The 24,288-nt window shown below is 51.8% G+C and overlaps 3 protein-coding genes and 1 pseudogene across 15 annotated transcripts in view; 1 reads left to right on the top strand and 3 right to left on the bottom strand.

Moving 5' to 3' along the window:
* Window positions 1-1,139: 1,139 nt before the first annotated feature.
* GDPGP1 (GDP-D-glucose phosphorylase 1) lies at window positions 1,140-10,280 on the bottom strand. 2 transcript variants are annotated; one of them, XM_030815025.1, is made up of 5 exons: window positions 10,197-10,280; window positions 9,893-9,967; window positions 8,307-8,425; window positions 5,907-5,963; window positions 1,140-3,577 (listed from the first exon to the last, which is right to left on the bottom strand). In XM_030815025.1, the coding sequence occupies exon 5, from the start codon at window positions 3,566-3,568 to the stop codon at window positions 2,411-2,413; it is 1,158 nt and encodes a 385-aa protein (XP_030670885.1). In that variant the 5' UTR covers window positions 3,569-3,577; window positions 5,907-5,963; window positions 8,307-8,425; window positions 9,893-9,967; window positions 10,197-10,280; the 3' UTR covers window positions 1,140-2,410. The 2 variants fall into 2 exon arrangements, with proteins under 2 accessions (XP_030670885.1, XP_003268546.1); XM_003268498.2 differs by lacking the exon at window positions 8,307-8,425.
* A 52-nt stretch (window positions 10,281-10,332) lies between these two features.
* CIB1 (calcium and integrin binding 1) lies at window positions 10,333-14,213 on the top strand. Its single transcript, XM_030815024.1, has 7 exons — window positions 10,333-10,649; window positions 10,781-10,815; window positions 12,158-12,266; window positions 12,978-13,128; window positions 13,272-13,390; window positions 13,479-13,567; window positions 13,958-14,213. The coding sequence occupies exons 1-7, from the start codon at window positions 10,599-10,601 to the stop codon at window positions 13,977-13,979; spliced, it is 576 nt and encodes a 191-aa protein (XP_030670884.1). The 5' UTR covers window positions 10,333-10,598; the 3' UTR covers window positions 13,980-14,213.
* A 569-nt stretch (window positions 14,214-14,782) lies between these two features.
* LOC115835581 lies at window positions 14,783-15,752 on the bottom strand (annotated as a pseudogene). The gene is made up of 2 exons (XR_004030624.1): window positions 15,639-15,752; window positions 14,783-15,471 (listed from the first exon to the last, which is right to left on the bottom strand). The product of XR_004030624.1 is annotated as an uncharacterized LOC115835581 (transcript).
* The window catches only part of SEMA4B (semaphorin 4B), a 44,492-nt gene continuing 34,990 nt past the window's right edge, over window positions 14,787-24,288 (bottom strand). For 8 of the 11 annotated variants that reach the window (XM_030815014.1, XM_030815015.1, XM_030815019.1 and 5 more), the window contains 9 exons: window positions 23,357-23,468; window positions 22,970-23,083; window positions 22,687-22,838; window positions 20,683-20,864; window positions 20,437-20,587; window positions 19,032-19,460; window positions 18,605-18,771; window positions 16,797-16,882; window positions 14,787-16,536 (listed from right to left, as the gene is read on the bottom strand). In XM_030815014.1, coding sequence (XP_030670874.1) covers window positions 15,797-16,536; window positions 16,797-16,882; window positions 18,605-18,771; window positions 19,032-19,460; window positions 20,437-20,587; window positions 20,683-20,864; window positions 22,687-22,838; window positions 22,970-23,083; window positions 23,357-23,468 — 2,133 coding nt within the window. In that variant the 3' untranslated portion in view covers window positions 14,787-15,796. The remainder of the gene's footprint in view (window positions 16,537-16,796; window positions 16,883-18,604; window positions 18,772-19,031; window positions 19,461-20,436; window positions 20,588-20,682; window positions 20,865-22,686; window positions 22,839-22,969; window positions 23,084-23,356; window positions 23,469-24,288) is intronic. The other 3 variants (XM_030815017.1, XM_012507315.2, XM_012507316.2) reach the window with 1 other exon arrangement.

Raw genomic sequence — 24,288 nt, 5'->3', positions numbered from 1 at the left:
TTCACACCCACATACTCTCTTAGAATAGTGTCTACTGAATAGTTCCTCTGGAACCAGTGTGAAATCTCTGGAGTAACAGGACAGAACAAAGCAATGAGATAAAAAAAATTTCCCACATTGACTCAGATGCAGATGGAGGAACAACGACTTAGCTCTGGATTTTGTGTCTACATCAAGAGGAGCTTCTAAAGTACTTCGGAAAGACCCCAGGAGGGATGGCTGAGGCTCAGGGAGGGCAAACTGTTAAGGACAGCGCTACCCACCATGGGAACCACTGACTGGAGAGGCAGTCACAAGCACACATTGTCCCAGCTCATCTTCTGGTACCTGTCTGTGCTGCAGTCCCGATTCCAGTTGTCTGACCTTGAACAAAGTACAAACTGTCAGTCTCCATCCCCTGTTTTGAATGGGGGTATTAAGAAGACTCAGGCCGAATTGCTTGAACCCAGGAGGTGGAGGTTGCAGTGAGCCGAGATCGCACCACTGCACTCCAGCCTGGGCAACAGAGCGAAACTCCGCCTGAAGAAGAAAAAAAAAAAAAAAAAAAAAAAGACTCAGGCCAGGTGCGGTGGCTCATGCCTGTAATCTCAGCACTTTGGGAGGCTGAGGTGGGAGGATCTTGAGGCTAGGAGTTCCAGACCAGCCTGGGCAACTTGGCAAGACCCTGTCTCTACAAAAAAATAGCCGGGTGTGGTGGTGCATGCCTGTGGTCCCAGCTACTAGGGAGGCTGAGATGGGAATATTGTTTGAGCCCAGGAGGTTGAGGCTGCAGTTAGCTGTGTTCATACCACTGTACTCCAGCCTGGGTGACAGTGACCCTGTGTCAAAAAAACAAAAACGAAAACAAAAACCTGCAGCAGGGTGTGGTGGCATCTTAGCACTCAGGGAGGCCGAGGTGGGAGGATTTCTTAAGGCCAGGAGTTTGACAGCAACCTGGGCAACATAGCAAGACCCTGTCTCTACAAAAAATTTAAAAATTAGCCAGGTGTGATGGTGCACACCTATCGTCCCAGCTACTCAGGGGGCTGAGGTGGGAGGGTGGCTTGAGCCCAAGAGTTTGGGTCTGCAGTGAGCTGGGATTGCACCACTGCACCCCAGCCTTACAAAAAAAAAAAAAAAAAGTGCACCTGGAAAGTTGAGACGACACTGTGTTTTTACATCAGATGATGTCAGTGAAGAGCATTCAGCTCGGTGTTGGGGGCTAGAGGAAAGCTCAAGGTGGCCGGGAAAGTGAAGGAGTGGGGCATTTGGGTGGAGCAGGGCAAAATGGAAAGAAGGGACGAAGAAATAAAAATAAGTGGTGAGCAAAGGGGAATAAACAGAGAGGCTGAGAACAGAAGTGGCAGCTCAATACTGGAGGCACATGCACTATCACCTTGCTAACATTTGGTATCAAAGGAAGACAAAGTCCAAATGTAAAGTCAGGAGTGTGTAACTGTCACACACACTACTTTTTAACACCCCTGGGGCTTGAACAAGAAGAACAGGGAGAGGTAGCAGATACATTCATGAAGTCTTACTCAGTAGAATTATTCCAGGCTTTCTCCCCTTTAAAGAGACCATTATCAGCTCCCCTTTAAAGAGACCATTATCTTTCTCCCCTTTAAGAGATCATTATCAGCTCTTTCTTCATCCTTCTTCTTAGGCTGAGACAGGTGAGAAGGCAGCCATGAAAATAAATGTCCAAATGACCATGATGGACAGTGCTCTGGGAAGGGACTCATCAGGTAGAAAATGAATACATCCTGGCTGGGCGTGGTGGCTCACGCCTGTAATCCCAGCACTTTGGGAGGCCGAGGGGGGTGGATCACCTAAGGTCAGGAGTTCAAGACCAGCCTAGCCAACATGGTGAAACCCCTTCTCTTTTAAAAATACAAAAAAATTAGCCGGGCATGGTGGCAGGAGCCTGTAGTCCCAGCTACTCGGGAGGCTGAGCCAGGGGAATCACTCGAACCCTGGAGGTGGAGGTTGCAGTGAGCCGAGATTGTGCCAGTGCACCCCAACCTAGGTGACAGAGCGAGACTCTGTCTCAAAAAAAAAAAAAAAAAAAAAAAGAAAGAAAAAGAAAAGAATCCAGGGGCTCACTCCTGTCATCTCAGCACTTTGGGAGGCCAAGGTGGGAGGATGCTTCAGCCCAAGAGTTCAAGACCAGCCTGAGCAACATGGTGAAACCCTGTCTGTATAAAAAAATACAAAATCACGTAATCGTTAAAAAAAAAAAAAAAGGGTGTGTGGTGGTGCATGCCTGTAGTCTCAGCTACTAAAGAGGCTGAGGTGGGAGGATCACTTCAGCCCCAGAGGTCAAGGCTACAGTGAGCCAGGATCATACCACGACACTCTAGCCTGGGTGACAGAGTGAGACCCTATCTCAAAAGAAAAGAAAAAAAGAACATAAATACATCCAGAAGTATTATTGCTCTTCCTGGGACATCAGGGCCACCAGTGCTGCCTGTACCTCTTCTGCCTGGGATGGGGGCAGCCGACAGTCCTGAATGAGGGCCACAGCGGCTGCTTCTGTCAGGCTGCTGAAGTCCTGGGATGTTTTGACAGGGAGGTGCCCAGCCAGCTCACAGAGGGCAACACTGAAAGCCTCACCATCCTTTATCCCAAAGCTGGACTTCCGGGCCCACAGAATTACTCGGACCCCTGTGAGGGCTGAGGAAGGTGATGTCTTTCCTGGCGGAGCTCCCCGGGTCACAAACAAGTTATGTGCAATCTCATGGTCAGTCAGATAATCAGTGACCCGACATACCCTGCTTATCAGGGACTCCAAGTCAGGCCCTGGCCCACGAGTATAAAAGAGGAAGCCGGGAGCTGGGAGGTCCTGGAGCAGATGCAAATGGCCTCCAGGGTCCAGGGGCTCGCTTGGTGCCTGCTCCACGGGCAGTCTGTGAGCCAGGTAATAGCCATGCAGGTGGAGGTGGTTCACCGAGGCCAAGCCTCCCAGGCTGTTGAAGCCGACACGGAAGCCAGGGTGTAAGCTCAGCAGCACAGCCTCAATCCCCGCCCTCAGTGCACCTGGCAGCAGGCGCTGGGGGAGCTCGCGGGCAGGCTCAGGCACCAGCAGCACGTGGCCCCACTCCAGGGGGCTGACGTTGATCACCACGAGGATGTCTTCTTGCAGCAGAGTCCCAGGGAGATCAGGCTCCCGGTGCAAACGGAAGAGGACTTCTCCGGGCCGGATCTTGTTGAAGTTGAACTGTTCAGGGTCAAATGCCTGCCTCACGCTCTTGATGGTCTGCGGGCGCCTCCTCTGCACACCACGCTCCACATTCAGCTGAGCCACGAAACCCACAGCACCAGGGAGGATTTGGGTCTGTAGCTCCCGTAGGCGGTAGCGAAACAGCCCCAGCTCCACCCGCTGCTTCCAGGCAGAGCAGAGTGCAGCATCAAAGGGAGATTGTGGCAGAGCATCCAGGATGCCAGGTGCATTCCTTGGCCACTGAATCCCTTCTGCCATGAGATCCTTCTGCCCATAAACAAAGTCAGGAATGGTTTGCCCATCCCAGTCCTCATTGTTTGGAGGTAGCAAATAGGAAGTTTCGTTTGAATCATGTGGAAGAGCCATAGAGCTGACCTGAAATAATCATAAAAGATGAAAAACACCTGATGGTAACCCACTTCCAGATATTTTAATTTAATTAATTAATTTATTTTTTTGAGATGGAATCTCACTCTGTCACCCAGGCTGGAATGCAGTGGCAGTGATCTTGGTTCACTGTAACCTTTGCCTCCTGAGTTCAAGCGGTTCTCCCACCTCAGCGTCCTGGGCAGCTGGGGTTACAGGCAGGCACTACCACACCCGGGTAATTTTTGTATTTTTAGTAGAGATGGCGTTTCACCATATTGGCCAGGCTGGTCTTGAACTCCTGACCTCGGGTGATCCCTTTGCCTTGGCCTCCCAAAGTGCTGGGATTACAGGCATGAGCCACCATGCCCAGCTTATTTATTTATTTTTATTTTTTTGAGACAGAGTCTCACTCTGTCGCCCAGGCTAGAGGGCAGTGGCGCAATCTTGGCTCACTGCAACCTCCACCTCCCGGGTTCAAGTGATTCTCATGCCTCAGCCTCCCAAGCAGCTGGAATTACAGGCACCCGCCACCAGGCCCAGCTAATTTTTATATTTTTAGTAGAGGCAGGGTTTCACCACATTGGCCAGGCTGGTCTTGAAATTCTGGCCTCAGGTGACCCTCCCCTCTTGGCCTCCCAAAGTGCTGGGATTACAGGCCTGAGCCACCACGCCTGGCCTATTTATTTATTTATTTATTTATCACTGTGTCACCCAGGCTGGAGTGCAATGGCGCTATCTTGGCTCACTGCAACCTCTACCTCCCAGGTTCAAGAGATTCTCCAGCTTCAGCCTCCCAAGTAGCCACCACAGCCAGCTAATTTTGTATTTTTGGCAGAGACAGGGTTTCACCATGTTGGTCTGGCTGGTCTTGGAACTCCTGACCTCAGGTGATCCACCCACCTCGGCTTCCCAAAGTGCTGGGATTACAGGTGTGAGCCACCGCACCCAGCCACGGCCTATTTTATTTTGAAACAGGTTCTCACTCTGTCACCCAGGCAGGAGTGCATTGGTGCAAACACGTCTCCCTGAAGCCTTGACCTCCCAGGCTTAAGGGATTCTTTCACGTCAGCATCCCAAGTATCTGGAACTATAGGCATGTGCCACCAGGCACTGCCGAGATTGCGCCATTGCACTCCAGCCTGGATAGTAAGAGTGAAACTCTATCTCAAAAAAAAATATATAGATAGATAGATATATAGATATGGTTTGGCTATGTCTCCACCCAAATTTCATCTTGTGGTTCCTATAATCCGCACTTGTTGTAGGAGGGGCCCAGTGGAAAGTAATTGAATCATGGGGGCAGTCACCTCCATGCTGTTCTCGTGATAGTGAGTTCTCACGAGATCTGATGGTTTTATAAGGGGCTTTACCTCCCTCTTTGCTCTGCACATCTCCCTGCGGCTGCCATGTGAAGAAGGATGTGTTTGCTTCCCCTTCTGTCATGATTGTAAGTTTCCTGAGGCCTGTCCACCCTTGCGGAACTGTGAGTCAATAAAACCTCTTTCCTTTATAAATTACCCCGTCTTGGGTATTTCTTCATAGCAGTGTGAGAACAGACTAATACACACACACACACACACACACTTTATGTCTCATATAGATCAACTATTTTTTTCTTTCTAAAAATTATATATATTGAGTAAATTTTTTAATGCAGAAAAAATAAAGATAAAATATAACCCTTTGTTATAATACTTAAGGAAAAATCACAATTTATGTTTAGCTTCATTTTCATACATAGATGGATCTTGACTTTTTAACCAATCTTCAACTGTTTATATAGGTTGTAGCTAGTTTCATTCTATTATACACAATGTGGCAATGAACATCCTACACACTCACACACTCATCATTGAACACATCATGTTTTTATTTTCCTTTAAAATAAAATCCTGGTATACCACTGGGTCAGAGTAGGTCCATGGCTCAGGTTTTGGTTTTGTTTTGTTTTGTTTTTGGTAGAGACAGGGCCTTGCTATGCTGTTCAGGTGGTCTCAAACTCCTATGGCTCAGATTTTTGATACACACCATCAAACTGCCCTCCAGAAAATCATACCTGAGTTCCAGTGTATGAGAGTGCTCAGGGTTTCAAAGATGACCACTTCTTTTGTGGGAAAAGCTTTTCCATGTTCCATAGTGATTCCAATTGGTCATGCATAGAAACATTTGGGTGAGGATGGCACCAATGTGTGTGTAAGTGCCCAGGGCCAACCTTTCAAGGGGGAAATTAGTGCCTGTCTTCATCTTCCCCTGGCTGCCTGGAGCCCTGGTCCCAGCACTGTCAGGGAGAGGGGTCTGCTACTGGCCCAGATAGGATGTCAAAAGGAGGCATTACCTTAGTAGAGTCACTTCAGTCCAAGTTTGGGTTCCTTCAGCTCTGCTGGTCCAGAAACTTCATGTTAATAAAACAGAAAGGAAACAGAAAACATATAAAAAATTACATATCAAAAGTCAAGCTAAGTTTAATGGGTATTGAGGCTTAGTTTGCAAGATGAAAACGTTCTGGAGATTTGCTGCACAACATCGTGAATGTGCTTAACACTACTATACACTTAGAAATGGTTAAGATGGTCAATTTTTTTTTTTTTTTTAAAGACAGAATCTCACTCTTGTCAGCCAGGCTGTAGTGCAGTGGCATGATCTTGGCTCACTGCAACCACCACCACCCAGGTTCAAGCGATTTTCATGCCTCAGCCTCCTGAGTAGCTGGGACTACAGGTGTGTGTCACCATGTCCGGCTAATTTTTGTATTTTTAGGAAAGACGAGGTTTCACCATGTTGGCCAGGCTGGTCTCAAACTCCTGACCTCAGGTGATCCACCCACCTTGGCCTCCCAAAGTGCTGGGATTACAGGCGTGAGCCACCGCACCTGGCCAAAAATGTTTAAAAATGAAGCTAATCCTTTGAGCTGGAGCTGCAAGGTAAAAGACAAAAAAAAAAAAAAAAAAAAGTGAAACTAAGCATAATTTTGATGATCAAATGTAGTATCTTATTCTCACCTTACTGCAATGTCTGCCTCCCAGACTCAAGCAATCCATCCACCTCAGCCTCCCAAGTAGCTGGGACCACAGGCATGTGCCACCAGGCCTGACTAATGTAGTATCTTATTCTAATAAAAGAGAATCTTATCTGACAGGTGAAAAAATTTAAAATGAGATAATAAAAATAATAGAAAACCAAAAAAAGGAGAAAAAAAGAGATAATCTTAGACATTTTTTCAAATAAGATATAAAGATGGCCAACAAGCACATTTGGGATGTTTAACATCATTAATCAATAAGAAAAGGCAAATCAATATCACAATGAGGGGCTGGGTGCGGTGGCTCACACCTGTAATCCCTGGACCAGCACTTTGGGAGGCTGACGCGGGTGAATCACAAGGTCAAGATACCGAGACCATCCTGGCCAACATGGTGAAACCCTGTCTCTACTAAAAATACAAAAATTAGCTGGGCGTGGTGGTGGGCGCACACCTGTAGTCCCAGCTACTTGGGAGGATGAGGCAGGAGAATCACTTGAACCTGGGAGGTGGAGGTTGTGGTGAACTGAGATCGTGCCACCACATTCCGGCCTTGTGACAGAGCGAGACTCTATCTCAAAAAAAAAAAAAAAAAAAAAAAGGGAAAAAAAGAAAATTACAATGAAGTCCGGGCACAGTGGCTCACGCCTGTAATCCCAGCACTTTGGGGGGCCAAGGTGGGTAGATCACGAGGTCAGGAGTTCGAGACCAGCCTGGCCAATATGGTGAAACCTCGTCTCTACTAAAAATACAAAAAAATTAGCCAGGTGTGGTAGTGGGCGTCTGTAATCTCAGCTACTCGGGAGGCTAAGGCAGGAGAATCGCTTGAACCTGGGAGGCGGAGGTTGCAGTGAGCTAAGATCGCACCACTGCACTCCAGCCTGGTGACAGAGTGAGACTCTGTCTCAAAAAAATAAATAAAATAAAAAATAAAAGTATATCAGCAGCTCGGTTTTATCACTGTACCAGGAGTTGATCAGGTACAGGAGGGACAATATGCTAACCAGATTCACCAAGGACTACCAGATGATTCAGACTGCCCATTTAATAATTTACCCTGAGAGGCCGGGCGTGGTGGCTCATGCCTATAATCCCAGCACTTTGGGAGGCTGAGGGAGGCGGATCAAGAGATCAGGAGATCGAGACCATCTGGCCAACATGGTGAAACCCCGTCTCTACTAAAAAAAATACAAAAATTAGCTGGGCATAGTGGTGCACTCCTGTAATCCCAGCTACTCAGGAGGCTGAGGCAGGAGAATCGCTTGAACCTGGGAGGCGGAGGTTGCAGTAAGCCGAGATCATACCACTGTACTCCAGCCTGGTGACAGAGTGAGACTCCGTCTCAAAAATAATAATAATTTACAATGAGAAATGTGCCAAATGGCACAAAAGGTTCTTGCTGGCTGGTCAGTGTACAAAATGAATCAGGAAGCAAAATGAAAACCAGAAGGTTGTTCCATGAAGGGTTCAGAGCCAAGTGAAGTGGCTGAGAGATCTAGATCACAGCTGGTCACCAGGCACAAAGCTGACTCTCGTGTCTTCACTATAAAGAGATACTTATGGCTGGGTGCAGTGGCTCACGCCTGTAACCCTAGCACTTTGGGAGGCCAAGACAGGCGATCACCTGAGGTTGGGAGTTCGAGACCAGCCTGACCAACATGGAGAAACCCTGTCTCTACTAAAAATACAAAACTAGCTGGGCATGGTGGCACATGCCTGTAATCCCAGCTATTCAGGAGGCTGAGGCAGGAGAACTGCCTGAACTTGGGAGGCGGAGGTTGCGGTGAGCCGAGATCATGCCATTGCACTCCAGCCTGGGCAACAAGAGTGAAACTCTGTCTCAGAAAAAAAAAAAAAAGACAGACACTTATTACCATGCAGCCCAGGTATTCGCCTTGGCTTGTAAGAGGCAAACAAGGTCTATTTAGTACAGGAGACATAATGACAGCTTCTTGCTTTTTGCCTAAGCTTTTACTAACAGAAGACTAACTCTTTCTTGGACAGATAGAGCCTGCTATTAAGAGAAAAATGATCGGCCGGGCACGGTGGCTCATGCCTGTAACCCCAGCACTTTGGGAGGCCAAGGTGGGCGAATCACGAGGTCAGGAGATCCAGACCATCCTGGCTAACACAGTGAAACCCTGTCTCTATTAAAAATACAAAAAAATTAGCCGGGCGTGGTGGCGGGCGCCTGTAGTCCCAGCTGCTGGGTAGGCTGCGGCAGGAGAATGGGGTGAACCCACGAGGCGGAGCTTGCAGTGAGCCGAGATCGTGCCACTGCACTCCAGCCTAGGCGACAGGGCGAGACTCTGTCTCAAAAAAAAGAGAAAAATGATCAGGTTGGGATGGGCCTATACCCTAGTTATCTTTTTTTTGTTGTTGTTGAGACAGAGTCTCACTCTGTTGCCCAGGCTGGACTGCAGTGGCACAGTCTCCACTCACTGCAACTTCCAGCTCCCAGGTTTAACCATGCCTGGCTAATTTTTGTATTTTTAGTAGAGACGGGGTTTTGCCATGTTGGCCATGCTGGTCTTGAACTCCTGGCCTCAAGTGGTCCGCCTGCTTTGGCCTCCCGAAGTGCTAAGATTACAGGCATGAGCCACCGCGCCTGGCCTTGAATATTTCTACAATGATGGAATGTACATGTTAATACAGTGGGTCTTATTAAACACATGCTGCCAAGGAGAAGCACTGGGTATTCTTCAAGTGTAAAGTAGATTCCTAGGCAGTCTAGGGAGTCAGGAAAGGCTTCCCTGAGGATAAGATGGAAGAGGGACTAAGGGTCCAAAGTGGCTGAAACACAGAGAGCCAATAGGAGGAAGTCCAGTTACAGAGGGCCAGGATTTGGGTTTTTAACCATTTAATGGTTATAAACTGAGACTAACATGCTCAGATTTAGACTTTACAAAGATCAGCAAGTATAATGGATTGGAAGGATCAAGAATTAATCCCAGCCTGACCAACACAACCTCCACCTCCTCCTCCCAGCAGTTTGGAATCCTTACCTTTTGCAGTAGTATATGTTCATTCATTTATTACGCATTCGATAATATTTACTGAGAGCCTACTATGTGCCAAACATTATCCTAGAGATTAAGAGGGGACAAGAGCAAAGGGTCAGCAGTCTAGGGGTGAGATAGAGTCAAAAGGACGGCAGGTCAGCTGGAATGATGAGAACAGCAGTGGAGAGCCTTTAAAAGTGCCTTGGACTGGACCGATTACCTTCTAAATGCCGGCGCCCGGAAAAATCACTAAAACCCTTCGGACTTACGTATTTCCATCTTTGTAAAATGGGAACCTACCTTGCAAGGGATATTGCAACAATCGAAGAAAACTATGCACAGTGCTTGACATCCAGTGGGTCCTCAGTAAATAGCCTAAGAAGGAAGCAAAGTTATGGTTACTTCTGGAAGAGGTGGCTTGGGGGCTGCGACAGGTGCAGCGATTGCCTGATGATAACATCTAGAAAAGCCCCTGCTGGGCAGAGGGGCAGCCGACGACCCCCGCCACTCAGCGAGTCTCCAGGTTTCCCGGAAACGCTAGCTCCAGTGACTTCTCACATGCCCCTACGGGACCCCACCCAGGGCTGCCGCCGCCACCACCTACTGCAGCCGAAGCGCATGCTCCTCGCGACTTTCTCCGCAGCCGCTGCCGGGGCCACAGGGAGGTCACGACGCCCGTGGCGTATACGCAGCCAGCACGCACGCGCGCGGCGTGGCCCGCCCCCGCCCACCCCGGAGGCGGGGCCGTGAGTCCTGGGCTCCGCCCCGGAGCGTCGGGCCCCTCCCCGGGCCCCGCCTCCAGCTCGCCTAGGACCGCTCGGAGCCGGCAGCTCGCCTGCCAAACCCGGCTGGAAACGCCTGGCCGCTTTTAGGAGGGGGCGGGCCCGGGGGTGGTGGCCCCAGGAGCGGTTGCCGCGGGGACCGGGCAGTGACGCGGCCCAAGGGCGGAAGTGAGAAAGTTGTCTGCGTCTCGAGGCGAGTTGGCGGAGCTGTGCGCGGCGGGGCGATGGGGGGCTCGGGCAGTCGCCTGTCCAAGGAGCTGCTGGCCGAGTACCAGGTGCGCGGGACGCCTGGCCCTAGGGAGCTCGCGTGCGGGCCTGTTCCCGGGAGCAGGGTCCGGGAGCTGGCTGCGGGGCGGCCGCGGCCTCCCAGCGGTCCGCTAATCCCCGCTCTGGCTTTGCCTTCCAGGACTTGACGTTCCTGACGAAGCAGGAGATCCTCCTGTAAGTGCTGCCTTGAACCCCGCCTCCGACCCCGGGATCCTCTAGAGACAGCTTCGGGGGCGCTGTCCCGAGGGAGGGGCGGGGGCTGGCCTGAGGTCTGCAGAAGAGCGGGAGCTGGAGGCCGGGAGACCTAGCCCGCGCTGCGCCCTCCTCCTGGCACGCCCTCCCTGCTCTCGCCTGAGGCCCCAGCGTGGCGCCGCGGAGCCACCTCACAGCCTCCAGGAAAAGTTAGGCGCTCTTTGACCCTGAGCTCCACTAGCTTCAGCACTGCCGAACTTCCCGCCCCAGTCCGGCAGGGGCCGACCTTGCCCAGTGGCTAAACCACAGAAGCCTTGGGGAGCCTGGCTCCTTCTCCCAACTTTACCTGAATAATACAGTAACCGTTATCGCTTTCTGAGCAGTCACCATGTGCCAGGGACTGTGCTAAATGGTTGCCTGCATTACCTAATTTAATCTTTAGGAGAGAGGTATTGGACAATGAAACAGGTTCAGAAAGGTTTGGTAACTGCTTAAGACAACACTCTGAGTAAGTAGATTTGAACTTGGGCTGGAAGCCCTTTTGCCAGATTTATGCAGGCCAGGGCACTTTGAGTGAGGAGGTGCCTGGGCTTCCTGCGGCAAAGATAATCTCATGGGAAGGAGGTGAAGGCCGAGGAGGAGGACAGTTCAGGGTGGCTGCTAAAAAGGAGGCTTTGAGGGCAAGAGATCCCTGGAGTGAAGGTGAGAATGAGATTTTTGGTTTTGCTCTTTTCTCCATTTTTTTTTTTTTTTTTTTTATACAGAGTCTCCCTCTGTCGCCCAGGCTGGAGTGCTGGGGCACGATCTCGGCTCACTGCAGCCTCTGCCTCCGGATTCAAGCGATTCTCCTGCCTCAGCCTCCTGAGTAGCTGGGATTACAGGCATCCGCCACCATGCCCGGCTAATTTTTGTATTTTTAGTAGAGAAGGAGTTTCACCATGTTGCTCAGACTCCTAACCTCAAATGCTCTGCCGGCCTTGGCCTCCCAAAGTGCTGGGATTACAGGTGTGAGCCACTGTGCCCGGCCAGTTCTTTGGGGCCAACTTCTGGCTCCTTCCCCAACCTCTTCATCCCTTGGGGATCTCTAGAATCAGTACCCAGCACATAGTAAATGCTCAGTAAATACTCGTTGCAAGGATAGACTCCTAGACCGTACGGCCTTGTGACATGTCCTTTTGCTTACTGTTGCCTGATGACTTGGAAGTTCTGTGTACGTGGTTTTAGCTCCTCACCTGGTTGATAATGAGCAGCAGGCAAGGAGTGGGAATGAACACACACGGAGTCTGATCGCTGAGAACACCAACAGTTTCCCTCTCTCTACCAGAGCCCACAGGCGGTTTTGTGAGCTGCTTCCCCAGGAGCAGCGGAGCGTGGAGTCGTCACTTCGGGCACAAGTGCCCTTCGAGCAGATTCTCAGCCTTCCAGAGCTCAAGGTGCAAACGCTCCCCCCCTTTAACACCTCTCCCACCACTCCCTCCCTGCTAGACCCCCTAACTCCATCTGCCACTAGCTTTGAGATCATGGGGTCACTGGTCCCCATTCTGGTCATTTTTCTGCTTAGTTCTAATTTTCTAGGGGCAAGGACTTTACCAAAATCACTGGGCAGAATTATCTAGCATGGTGCTTTTCAAATGGGGATTCTAGAACATAATCTTGGAAGTTCAAAGAAGTTTTATCCCTTAAGAGGAGTTGAGTTACCTTATTAAAGTTTGAGGAACCGTGTTCTAGAGACTGACTGCCACTCCGTAGGGCTGCTGCAAAATTTCTGTGCAAAGGGCCTGGCCCAGTGCCTGTAACACAATAGCTGTTCAATTAAATATTTGTGTTTTAAAATAACCAGCCCACCTCGTTCCCTTTGTTTAGGATGACTTCTTCTTCCCTCTCTGCTCACACTTATGTTGTGTGTGACCTGCCTTTGGGTTAAACACTTGTCTCCCAGGAAGCCATCTCAGTCCCTTCCCCAACTGGGTCAGTTTGCTTTCCTGTGCCCCCACTGCCCTCCATGTTGGCCCCAAAGCACTGATCGTTCACCCCCACGAGCCTGAGCTCCCTGGTGCTGGTCCTGTGACCTGCTCTCTCAAGTTTCTGGTAGGGTTTCATGAGTGTGTGACCTGGGCCACGTCCTGTGGTGTTTGTTCTCCTAGGCCAACCCCTTCAAGGAGCGAATCTGCAGGGTCTTCTCCACATCCCCAGCCAGAGACAGCCTTAGCTTTGAGGACTTCCTCGACCTCCTCAGTGTGTTCAGTGACACAGCCACGCCGGACATCAAGTCCCATTACGCCTTCCGCATCTTCGGTGAGAACCAGGAGCAGCCCAGCAGGACACCACCCCTTCCCACGTGGGCTTTGTGGTGGCCCTGCTTGGGAAATGGGCGCCGTTTGGGGAACCTCAGAGCCCCTCCCAACCGTGTCTTTTGGCTTCCTGTGTCTGCTCTCTAGACTTTGATGATGATGGAACCTTGAACAGAGAAGACCTGAGCCGGCTGGTGAACTGCCTCACGGGAGAGGGCGAGGACACACGGCTTAGTGCGTCTGAGATGCAGCAGCTCATCGACAACGTGAGCAGCTGAGCAGGCCCTGCCCAAGCTGGGCCTGGGAGCAGGAGGGAGGGGTTGGGGCTCTGGCCTGAAACTCTCCCTTTCCCAGATCCTGGAGGAGTCTGACATTGACAGGGATGGAACCATCAACCTCTCTGAGTTCCAGCACGTCATCTCCCGTTCTCCAGACTTTGCCAGGTATGACAGTGGTCCTGCCTCTGGGCCTAGGGCATTGCTACAGGAGGTGGTGCCAGGGTGAGAGAAAGCCCAAGTCCCCACACACAGGGCCAACTAAGCTGGCAGTCTCACCCCGGGCAGGGGCAGCCCTCCTTGTCGAGGCCTCTCCTCTTCCCATTGCCATTGTCATTGCTCTGTTTGTACTAATTAGTAATAAAGGTTTAGAAGCTCTGACCCTGTATGTGGGTCCAGAAAGCTCCCTCTGGATGTCTCAGGGAGTTCTTCCGGGGGTGCTGACACATGGGACACAGCTCGTTCCAAAGAAGAGTCTAAAGGGAGAAGGGGGCAAGTTTGGGTTTAGTCCCTACCCTCCTCTTCCAGCAGAAAACCCACCCCTTTTCTCTTGTTCAGCTCCTTTAAGATTGTCCTGTGACAGCAGCCCCAGCGTGTGTCCTGGCACCCTGTCCAAGAACCTTTCTACTGCTGAGCTGTGGCCGAAGTCAAGCCTGTGTTACCAGTGTGGGCCAAGCTGGCCCAGTCTGGAGCTGGCACTGTGCAGCCTCACCCCAGGCAGCGGCGGCCCTCCCTGTCAGGGCCTCTCCTCACTGCTGTTGTCATTGCTCCATTTGTGTTTGTACTAACCAGTAATAAAGGTTTAGAAGTTTGACCCTGTGCGTGACATGAGATACACTGGTGTGAGGAAGGACTGGACTTATCTTCTAAGAGCCTTCGATCATCCTAGGAATAAGCAGCATATCGAGCAGAGGCCAGTGGGAAGTCAAGCCGCACCCATGCTGGCTGTCCCCATGGGAGGGTGTGAGGATGAAGGCGCAGCAGGAGGCATGGTACTCTCCTGTATCCTGATTGGGGTGGTGGTTAGATGAGTCTCTGCATGTGTCAAAATGTAAACAGTACATCAGTAAAGTCTATTTTACTGCATGATTTGAAGAATTAAAAACTTTTAACAAAGGGCCCCCATCCCATCCCATCCCTGTGTCCCTACCCTTGCTAAACTGAATTGGGAATGCAGAATAAAGGGGCTTAAGTAAACGCAATGAACCCCCTGCCTATCAGTGCGTTAAGCCCCCCACCTCAGAGCTGCCCCACAGGGAGATGCTGCTGACCAGGCTAGGCTGACTGGCTCACTTGACCCTGCAAAGAGGAGGTTCAGAACCCCTCAGAACTCAGAAAACTAGACCTACCTCAAAAAGCAACTGTCCTTGAAGAGGAAGAGCCAGGATTAAACAATAATTCTTCAGATTTATTAAAAAATGACATAAAGTGCATCTTATTAAAAAATATATAAAAACCACATAAATTCAGGGCTCCTGTGCTGGGCAGTGTTGATATCCCTTAGAGTGGAGGAAGGTGAGGGATCGGGTGAATTAGGAACTGGGGAGAGGACCAGGGTACAGTTAGTTCCTTGTGTTTGAGTTCAAAGATGGAGCGAGGGTGGATATGGTGGGAATGGACACACAGGTTCCACGCTAACATGGAGGAAGGCAGGCAACAGTCTCTTCCTTGAATTCTGAGGGAAAGGCGTACATTGTCACTAAGTCTCTCCTGAGCTCACGCTGTCCTCTCGTGTGGCCACAGCCTGATACAGGCCAGAAAGGTCCAGGAGTTGGGTCCGAGCCCAGGACTTGGTGAGGGCCGCAGTGCCAACCTAGCCCTCTGGTCCCTGAGGTGGTGGGATGACGGCAGCAACAACTACATCCTCGGCTGGCTGGCAAGGCAGAACGCACGGAGCCCAAGCTGGTCCTGAATCTGCAGTGAGACAGGGCAGCTGGTGGCAGTGGGATAAGGGGGAAGGTGAAGAGGCCAGTTGGTGAGAGTTTCCAACTCTGTCTCAAACCACTTTGGATGCATCCCCAGCACCCCTGGGAGGCCATGAACTGGAGCGGCCGTGTGTGCTGCACTCCGTGCTATCTCTTCCCTCTCACTCTAGTTTCACATTTTGAATTGTTTTTTAAACAAAGGGCTCAGTTTACATAAAGAGCACTGTTCCACCAACCTAGGCAGGCCCCCATATTTGGCCAGGACCTCTGGAGCCATGGCTGTTTGGGTGTCTGGGTGGTAGGAGCCTCGCTACTTGACTGGAAAGCAGCAGGCCAGCTGGCTCCAAGGCTCCCAAGGGCTGGGCACCACGGTTGTATTCCACGAAGAGCAGAGCGGACGGGAGGTCCAGTTGACCCTCTCCGAGCATTCACAGCCCCTGAAGCCACGGCAGCGTCCTCTGGAAGTCGACTCTCACACCACAGAGTCACGGATCTCCGAGCCAAGGCGGACCCGGGGCCGGGGGCACACTGGGGACACCTCCACGAAGCTGTCTTGGATGCTGAGTGGCCTCTTCTCTGACTCGGTGAAGATTCGGGCCCCCGGGGGGCTGTCTGACAGGGCCTGGTACCCTCGGTGATCAAGTGGGGTGCTAGGGGGGCCTAGGCCGTTGAGTGGGCGGGTCTCGGGGGGCAGTACCACAGGGCAGGTCTTGGGGTGCACGCTGGCACATTCCCCCTGCTTCAGGAAGACTTTCATGCTGTTCCGGTGCCGGTAGAGCAAGAATAAAACTGGGAACAGCACGGCTAGCACAAAGAGCGTGCACATCACCAGGAACTCTTTCCAGTAGGACTTGTCTGCACTCCAGCTGGCCTTGCCACCAGCTGGTGCACTCACACGTGATGTGCTGATAATGACGGGTACATTGCCACCCTGATCTGTTTGGTCTGCCACCCCGTCCTCCACCACCTCTGGGCAGTAGCTGGCTACCAGCTGCTGGAAGCCCTCCTCTAGTGACCAGCACTGGAACTCCCCCAGCTGTTGGGTGCCCACCAGCAGCAAGTCCCCAGTGGGTAGCATGTGGCAGGAGGCCGAGGCATTGACAGGGGCCCCGTTGTGCAGCCAGAGTCGGGTCGCCAGGTTGGAGAGGAGCGGGCAGGCCAAAGTGTTCACTGTGTTGGGCTGGAACTGGACTTGCTCACATGGCTTCTCACCTGCAGGCAGAAAAGGCGTGGGGTAGGGGGGTGCCAGGGTCCACAGTAGCTCCAAGCTCCCCTGCCTCCCTCTGGGCTATGCCCCTGGTGCCATGATGGGCAACTCTGGGGACCCCTGGGACTGAGTCTTCCCGGGGACCTGCTTACAGGGCTGCGGGGCAAGGAAGTGAGGAAAGGCATTTACAATATCTGTGCCTGGGGGAGCCTTCAAGCAGACTTGTTCCCACCTCTCTCCTCCGCCTTTTGAGGGGGCATCTCACCTGTTGGTACAAAAGACAGGGACGCAACCGAAGACGCGCTGCAAAGGTCCTTGGCACTGGCTCCCTCGATATCCTGGATCCACGGCCTGAGGACCAGAGAGAATTCTGGGATTGGCCAGCAAGTCCCCTGAGCCCACATTCCCTCACCCCTCACTGCAGACTTGGGCCTGGGCAAGGGCCTTTCCTGAGCTGATTCCCCACCCACAGGAGTCAGCATCTCCTCTGTCTACACATTATTTCAAGTCAAAGCTAAGATAACACTTCCCTTAATTACAAAAACAGTATGTACCCTCAGTGGCCGGGCACGGTGGCTCACGCCTGTAATCCCAGCACTTTGGGAGGCCAAGGCCAATAGATCGCTTGAGCCCAGGAATTCAAGAAAACCTGGGCAACATGGTGAGACCCCATCTCTACAAAAAATAGAAAAATTAGCCAGGCATGGTGGCGCACGCCTGTGGTTCCACCTACTCAGGAGGCTGAGGTTGGAAGATTGCTTGAGCCCAGGAGGTCAAGGCTGCAGTGAGCTGTAATCCAGCCTGGGCAACACAGAGAGACCCTGTCTCAAAAAATAATAAAAAATAGTATGTACCCTCAGAAAAAGATTGGAAGGACAGCTCGGATCTGTATGTACAGATCTCTCTTTTTTTCTTTTTTTTAATTAAAATTTTTTTTGATGTGTTCTCATCTTTTTTTTAAAACAATGCACATGCATACATCTGTGTAATAAAAAATAAAGGACAGTAATTCTGGATACACTCAGGAGACAGATAATTCAACCAGGCACGAAGGATGAAAACACTACAAAAATCACAGCATCTACCAGCCAGTGATCATGACAGTTAACATTCTGGGGTGTCCCTCTTGGCGTACACACCAAAACTTACTTGGTTTTTGTAAAAACTGACAGCAGGTGTATCCATATGTGAAGCAAGAACACTACAAACAGGACAGTTCCCAATGTTATACAAAATATATGAATGTTTGGCCAGACGCGGTGGCTCATGGCTGTAATACCGGCACTTTGGGAGCCCAAGGTGGGTGGATCATTTGAGGTCAGGAGTTTGAGACCAGCCTGGCCAACATGGTGAAACCCTGCCTCCACTACAAATACAAAAATTAGCCAGGCGTGGTGGTGGGCACCTGTAATCCCTGCTACTTGGGAGGCTGAGGCAGGAGAATCGCTTGAACCCGGGAGGTGGAGGTTGCAGTGAACCGAGATTGTGCCACTGCACTCCAGCCTGGGCGACAGAGCGAGTCTCAAAAAAAAAAAATAAATGAAATGAAATGAAATAAAATAAAATAAAATAAAAGGATTTTTGTTACCTATACACATATGTAGTAAAACCTGAGAGGATAATATATCAAAATCTCACTGTGATTCTCTCTAGGTGGTGGGATGAGGGGTAGCTTTTGTTTGTGTTCATCCCTATCTTCTAAATGAACATTTTATAATCCAAATAGGTTATTCTGAAACCAATTTTTACTGGGTTTGTTAATGGACTGTTTCATAGCCCTACTATTACTAAAGCACGTTCACATGCTAATCCACATTTTCTTGCAAGGCTTTTCAAAGCTGTGGTATTTCATACTTTACCAAATCATGTCCTCATTTTACAGGTAGCCAAGACAAACACATAATTTCCTGTCTGAATTGCACTTGAGAGGAAGCAGGAGAGCTAATTAATAATTATGCTGAGACAGTGGACACAAACGAGGCCATGTGGCGGTGCCGAGGAGGGCCCAGGATGGTGCTCTGAGGCCACCTGTGCAGGGCTGGACAGATGGGAAGGGGCCTTTGGAGTGCTCACCTGGCGGCCAGCTCAGGCTGGTAGAGGCTGACGTGCTTGCAGCTGGAGCCGCTCCAAGCACAGTAGGGGTCCCGGGCGAGGAGGCAGTCCCCACAGCTCCGGTACAGGCTGCAGTTGGCCATGGGCACCTGGACTACGCCCGAGTGTGAGGCTGCATACAGCAGCTCCTGCGCAGCCAGACACGGGGATGAGAAGCGGGCACGGGCAGCCAGGGCCATCACCCATGGCCACCCAGCTTGTATGCCTCCCAGCGCCACCCTTAAGAGGCCTGTTTTGTAACCGGCGACCCCACTTTCTAATAGCTCATGACTGGATCCTGTATCTTTCCATCCTGCTGAGGCAAGGGAGAAGCTGGGTGGGGACTGCTTGGTGCTAATGGAGGGCACCCCCCAAGTACCCCGCCAGGATTCCTCCTTGGCCTGCTCACCCTGTGGGTGTCCAGGAGCAGATTCTGCACGGGCTGTCCCGATGAGAAGATCTGCAGCTCCTCAATGATGTGCACCCGGGGGCCCACACTCACCACCTTGTGTAGCCGGCCGTCACCTGCGGTGTAGACGGGACTCAGGCCCTGAGTGGAGCCCACCGCCCATGACCCACCAGCCACGTGCACCCCTTCCCCGAGCCTGCTGGGCTGCAGACACTTACCAGTGCCCAGGAAGAGGACATCGTAGGTGTGGTGCAGGCCAGGGACGCGGTGTACAGCCACGCGCTGGTAGCGAGCCTGGGGCTGCAGCAGCAGCATGCGGCTTCGGACCTGTCCGTCCATCAGGAAGTGGTCCTTGAGGAAGTTCAGCACGCGATCTGGGAGCTGCAGGGATGAGTTGATCTTCCTTTCCCGGGCACTGTTGGTGATGCACTGGAGGAGAAAGCAGCGGTGTGAGGCCAGCCACACCTCAGGGCAGCAGGCAGGATGCGGGCCCTGCTTCCCCAGTGGACAGTAGCGGTGTCTGTCCCCACCGCCCGGAGCCAGGGCACATCCCTGGCAGTGCTCTACAGAGCCGGCGTGCACATCTGAGGGAGCAAGGACAAAGCCCAGGGTGTGGGGAAACCAAGTGCTTGGAGGGCTTCCTTGCTGTGCCTCCTCCCTGCCCATCACCCCAGCCTCATATGCCCAGGGGCCTCAAGAACCAGGACCACACTCCCTGCTCCTCCGCACCCTTCACCAGTGCTCTCAGGAAGCCCTGGCTGGGCAGAGCGCCCCAGTGTGTCGGCAGTTCTTTCCTGCCCCACCTGGGGCTTCCTGAAATTCTGAGAGGTGCTCCACATCATCTGTCAGGGGCTCCAGCAGGACCCAGCTCCAGCTGCCCACACCAACAACGGCTCGCTGACACACCCTCTTTTGGTTTCCCTCCCTCCTCCTCTCAACCTTCCTATTCCTTCGTGCTGCTTCCTGGCATCACCTCCCTAATAAACTATTTGGCACGTATATCCTTGTCTCAAGGTCTGCTTTCAGGGTAGCCTGTTAGGCTAGAAGGGAGGAAGAAAGGATTATTTCCCCACAGCTTGCCCATTCGGTCACTTGATAATTAAATAAGGAGCTTGCAGCTGAGTAGGGGAGAGGACCAAGTGAAGACAGGATTGTAACAGCCTGCAGCAAGTGCCCTGATGGGGACACACTTGTATCCTGAAACAGAACTGAAGATATTCTGACATTCATAGTTATATCTAACCCAGTAGACAAGCAGGCCTGGGCCTATGTCCCCATATTAAAGATGAGAAAACAGATTCAGAGAAGCCAAGTGATCTGCCTGAGGGGCAGCCTTGGTCCCAGCACGCTGTGGGGACCCACATCTTCCCAGCACCCCTTCTGGGTACAGGGAGCCAGTACCCACCGCTCCAGGCCGGGGTGTGGGCACCGGGTGGGTCACGGTGTACCACTGCTGCGTCTCACGGTTCACCTCCTTGTAGAGGCCACTGAAGACCCTCTGCACGTCCTTCATGGTGAAGACACAGACGGCAGAGCCTTCTGTAGTTCCCCTGTGCCTGCAGAGGAAATAACCAGATTAACCTAGGAGCCCTGGGAAATAGTCCCAGCCACCCTTCACCCTTCCATCTCCAGCAAGGTCTGGAGGCCCTACCACTGGGAAGTGAAGACCCCATAGAAAAGGGTGTCACGCCAGTCCTGGGGGCTGGGGCTCAGCGTGAAGACGTCCTGCAGCACGTTGAAGGGGAAGCCGTCGTCGGGCCGTGAGCACAGCAGCTGGGCCTTGAGGAAGGAGGTCCAGCGCTGCTGCAGCACCCGCTCTCCACCCTCATCGCCCTGGAGGGAGAGGTGGATGGGCTGGGCTTAGGCACATGCTGAGCCATGACGGGGATGCATGGCACAGGACTGCCTCGATGGACCCACCCCAGACACCAGGACTGAAGGGCAGGAAAAGGCCAGGATCAAGTTCCATCTAAAGTCAGGAAAAGCAGTGTACACGTCCATCAGGAGGATGGTCCTTACTGTGACTAAGCAGAGCCTTCCTAAATATGGACGCGATTCACTGCTGAGCAAACAAGGAAGCCAAAGGACCCCAATATAGCCTAATGCCATGTTCGTGAGTGAGTTAATAATGTAAGTACAAGGTCGGGACTGTACTTATATTATTAATGCCTATAATCCCAGCACTTTGGGAGGCCAAGGCGGGTAGATCACTTGAGCTCAGGAGTTTGAGACCCTGTCTCTGCTAAAAATACAAAAAAATTAGCTGGGCGTGGTGGTGCGTGCTGGTAGTCCCAGCTACATGAGGGGCTGAGGTGAGAGGATTGCTTGAGATTGGGCAGCGGAGGTTGCAGTGAAATCTCACCACTGCACGCCAGCATGGGTGACAAAGTAAGACCCTGTCTCAAAAAGGAAAAAAAATATATATATAAATATATGTATTTATATATATTTATATATATGTAAATATATATAAATACACAGAGTTACACATACGCCAAAAAAAAAAAAAAAAAGATTCGGAGGGGGCATTCTAAAATGTTACCAGTGACTCCTTCCTGTGCTGGGGTGGCAGGGTAATAACACTCATAGTTCATATTTAGTCACTGCCCACCACATTTCTAAGAGCTTTGCATGGATTAATTAATTCACATAACAACTCTAAGGTCAGTGTTATTATTCCTATTTAACAGATGAGGAAACTGTTAACCGAGGCGGTGAGGGACTTGCCCAAGATCCTAGGCCAGCAGGGTTTGAACCTGGGCAGTTGGCCTCCAGGGTCTGTGCTCTCCAGCTGATGCTCCAGTGCCTCTTTATCTTGTAAGTGGTTTTTGTGTGTACAGTTCTCTATTTTCACATTTTTTTTTTTGAGACGGAGTCTTGCTCTGTCACCCAGGCTGGAGTGCAGTGGCATGATCTCGGCTCACTGCAACCTCCACCTCCCAGGTTCAAGTGATTCTCTTGCCACAGCCTCCTGAGTAGCTGGGATTATAGGCGTGCACCACCATGCCCAGCTAACTTTTGTATTATTAGTAGAGATGGGGTTTTACCGTGTTGGCCAGGCTGGTCTCAAACTCCTGACCTCAGGTAATCCACCCACCTCGGCCTCCCAAAATGCTGGGATTACAGGCGTGAGCCACCATGCCTGGCTATTTTCACATTTTTTAAGTTAAAAAAAAAAAAAAAAAAATGGCTGGGTGCAGTGGCTCATGCCTGTAATCCCAGCACTTTGGGAAGCCGAGGTGGGTGAATTGTTTGAGCCCAGGAGTTTGAGACCAGCCCGGGCAACGTGGTAAGACCCCATCTCTACAAAAAATACAAAAATTAGCTGGGCATGGGGGCGCACACCTGTAGTCTCAGCTACTCGGGAGGCTGAGGTAGGAGAACTGCTTGAGCCCAGGAGGTCGAGGCTGCAGTGAACCATGATTGTGCCACTGCACTCCAGCCTGGGTGACAGAGCAAAGATCCTGTCTAAAAATAAAAAGAAAAAAGAAGAAAGTAGTAAGATATTTTAATTTAAAAGGTGAGAGAGAAAAGTTGTTAGCCAAGCTGTACTCTCTGGGGGATGGGAAAGGCCATGCATGGATGTGGGTGATCTTGCAGCTGTGGAGCCTTTGAGGTCCCTGGGGTGGCCACCCTGTCGGCCCATTCCCCTCACCTTGCAGATGCGGGCAATGCGGGACACAATGGTGTTCTCAAAGAACTCAAATTCCTGGCCAGTCTCGCTGAAGAAAAAGTAGATCTTGTCATCATCGCCTTGCAAGCTGCCCAGGCTCTCAGGAACGTAGGCTGAGGCCACAAAAGCTGGGTCTGTAGGGACCAGGTCAGGAGCTCAGAGTCAGCCCAGGAACCTGGAGACAGGCCCTGCTGGGGGAAAGTGCCCCCTTCTAGGGCGGGTGAACAGGATCCCTGCCCTCTGGGTGGTGGCCAGAGGACTTCACCTTGCAGCCAGTTGAGGGAGCTCTCGGTCTTGGTAGGGCGAAGGCTTTGGCTCCGGGAGATGGCCGGGTCATTCCCTTGGAAGCTGCTGACTGTTCCAGTGTAGAGCTCGCCATCTGCCAAGAAAACATTCCCATGGGAACAGGCTCCTCAGCACAGCCCCTTCTCCCTGCTCAGGGCCCAGAGTGACCCCAGCACTGCCTGTTTTGCCTGTGGTGGGCAGAGAAGGAAGCTGGAACTTGGAAAAAACAAACCCAAGGCAAGTCCATGGCCATTGTGTCCCCTTGGAAATAAGCATGGCATGGACCCAGCCTGTCCAAAGCTAGCCCTCTGGCCCTGCGTGCCCCTACATGGAACCTCAACGAACCCATCCTGCCCTCAACACTCACCAACCACCAGGGCCGTGGACTTGAAATTCGGGTCGAAGGGACAACGGCCCTTGCCATCTTCCAGGAGGACATTCCCCTTCTCATCCCTTGCCAGGGTGAAGTTCTCCACATTCTGCAGGAGGGCGGACACATGGGCTCAGGGGCACTTCAGGGAATGAGGAGCAGGCTTGGTGAGAAAGAGAGAGGTGTGCAGGAGAAGGCAACTCTGCAGGCAGGTGAGGTGTGCGGGACAGAAGGGGTCAGGTGTCAGGGAGGCGGTCCTCCTCACCCAGGACACGGTGCCAAAGGGTTTGAACCCGGACAGTCGGCCTCTGGAGAGGCCTCACCCAGACACAGTGCTGCACTGCCTCACAGTGACCCGACGCGGGACACGTTATCAGACCCACATGGCGGAGGAGGTGAGGCTTTTAGAAAATGATGTGAGCCTGGCCGGGCGTGGTGGCTCACACCTGTAATCCCAGCACTCTGGGAGGCCGAGGCAGGCGGATCACGAGGTCAGGAGATCAAGACCATCCTGGCTAACACGGTGAAACCCCGTCTCTACTAAAAAATAGAAAAAATTAGCCAGGCGTGGTGGTGGGCACCTGTAGTCCCAGCTACTTGGGAGGCTGAGGCAGGAGAATGGCGTGAACCCGGGAGGCAGAGCTTGCAGTGAGCCGAGATCGTGCCACTGCACTCCAGCCTGGGTGACAGAGCGAGACTCTGTCTCAAAAAAAAAAAAAAAAAAAGAAAATGATGTGAGCCTGGAAGGGGCAGCAATGTGATTCAAACCCAGGCGTGTCTGACCCCAAAGCTGGGCTCCAACCCACAGCATCAAATGCCACCCTCTGCTAGAGGTGTGTGCTGAGGAGGGGGTGTACAAGATAAGACAAGAGAATCAAGCAACGGAGAGGGAGAGATGCTGGAAGAAGCAGGAGAGGGCAGCAAGGCCT

Source organism: Nomascus leucogenys, chromosome 6 (genome assembly GCF_006542625.1).
Source record: "Nomascus leucogenys isolate Asia chromosome 6, Asia_NLE_v1, whole genome shotgun sequence".
NCBI classification, from domain to species: domain Eukaryota; kingdom Metazoa; phylum Chordata; class Mammalia; order Primates; family Hylobatidae; genus Nomascus; species Nomascus leucogenys.
This window is presented reverse-complemented; position numbering and strand designations above follow the sequence as displayed.

Coding starts and splice junctions, on each gene's coding strand:
- GDPGP1 (XM_030815025.1), bottom strand. CDS start 3,568: ATGGCTCTTCCACATGATTCAAACGAAACTTCCTATTTGCTACCTCCA.
- CIB1 (XM_030815024.1), top strand. CDS start 10,599: ATGGGGGGCTCGGGCAGTCGCCTGTCCAAGGAGCTGCTGGCCGAGTAC. Junction 10,816..12,157: donor ACGAAGCAGGAGATCCTCCT/GTAAGTGCTGCC, acceptor TCTCTCTACCAG/AGCCCACAGGCGGTTTTGTG. Junction 13,568..13,957: donor CGTTCTCCAGACTTTGCCAG/GTATGACAGTGG, acceptor TCTCTTGTTCAG/CTCCTTTAAGATTGTCCTGT.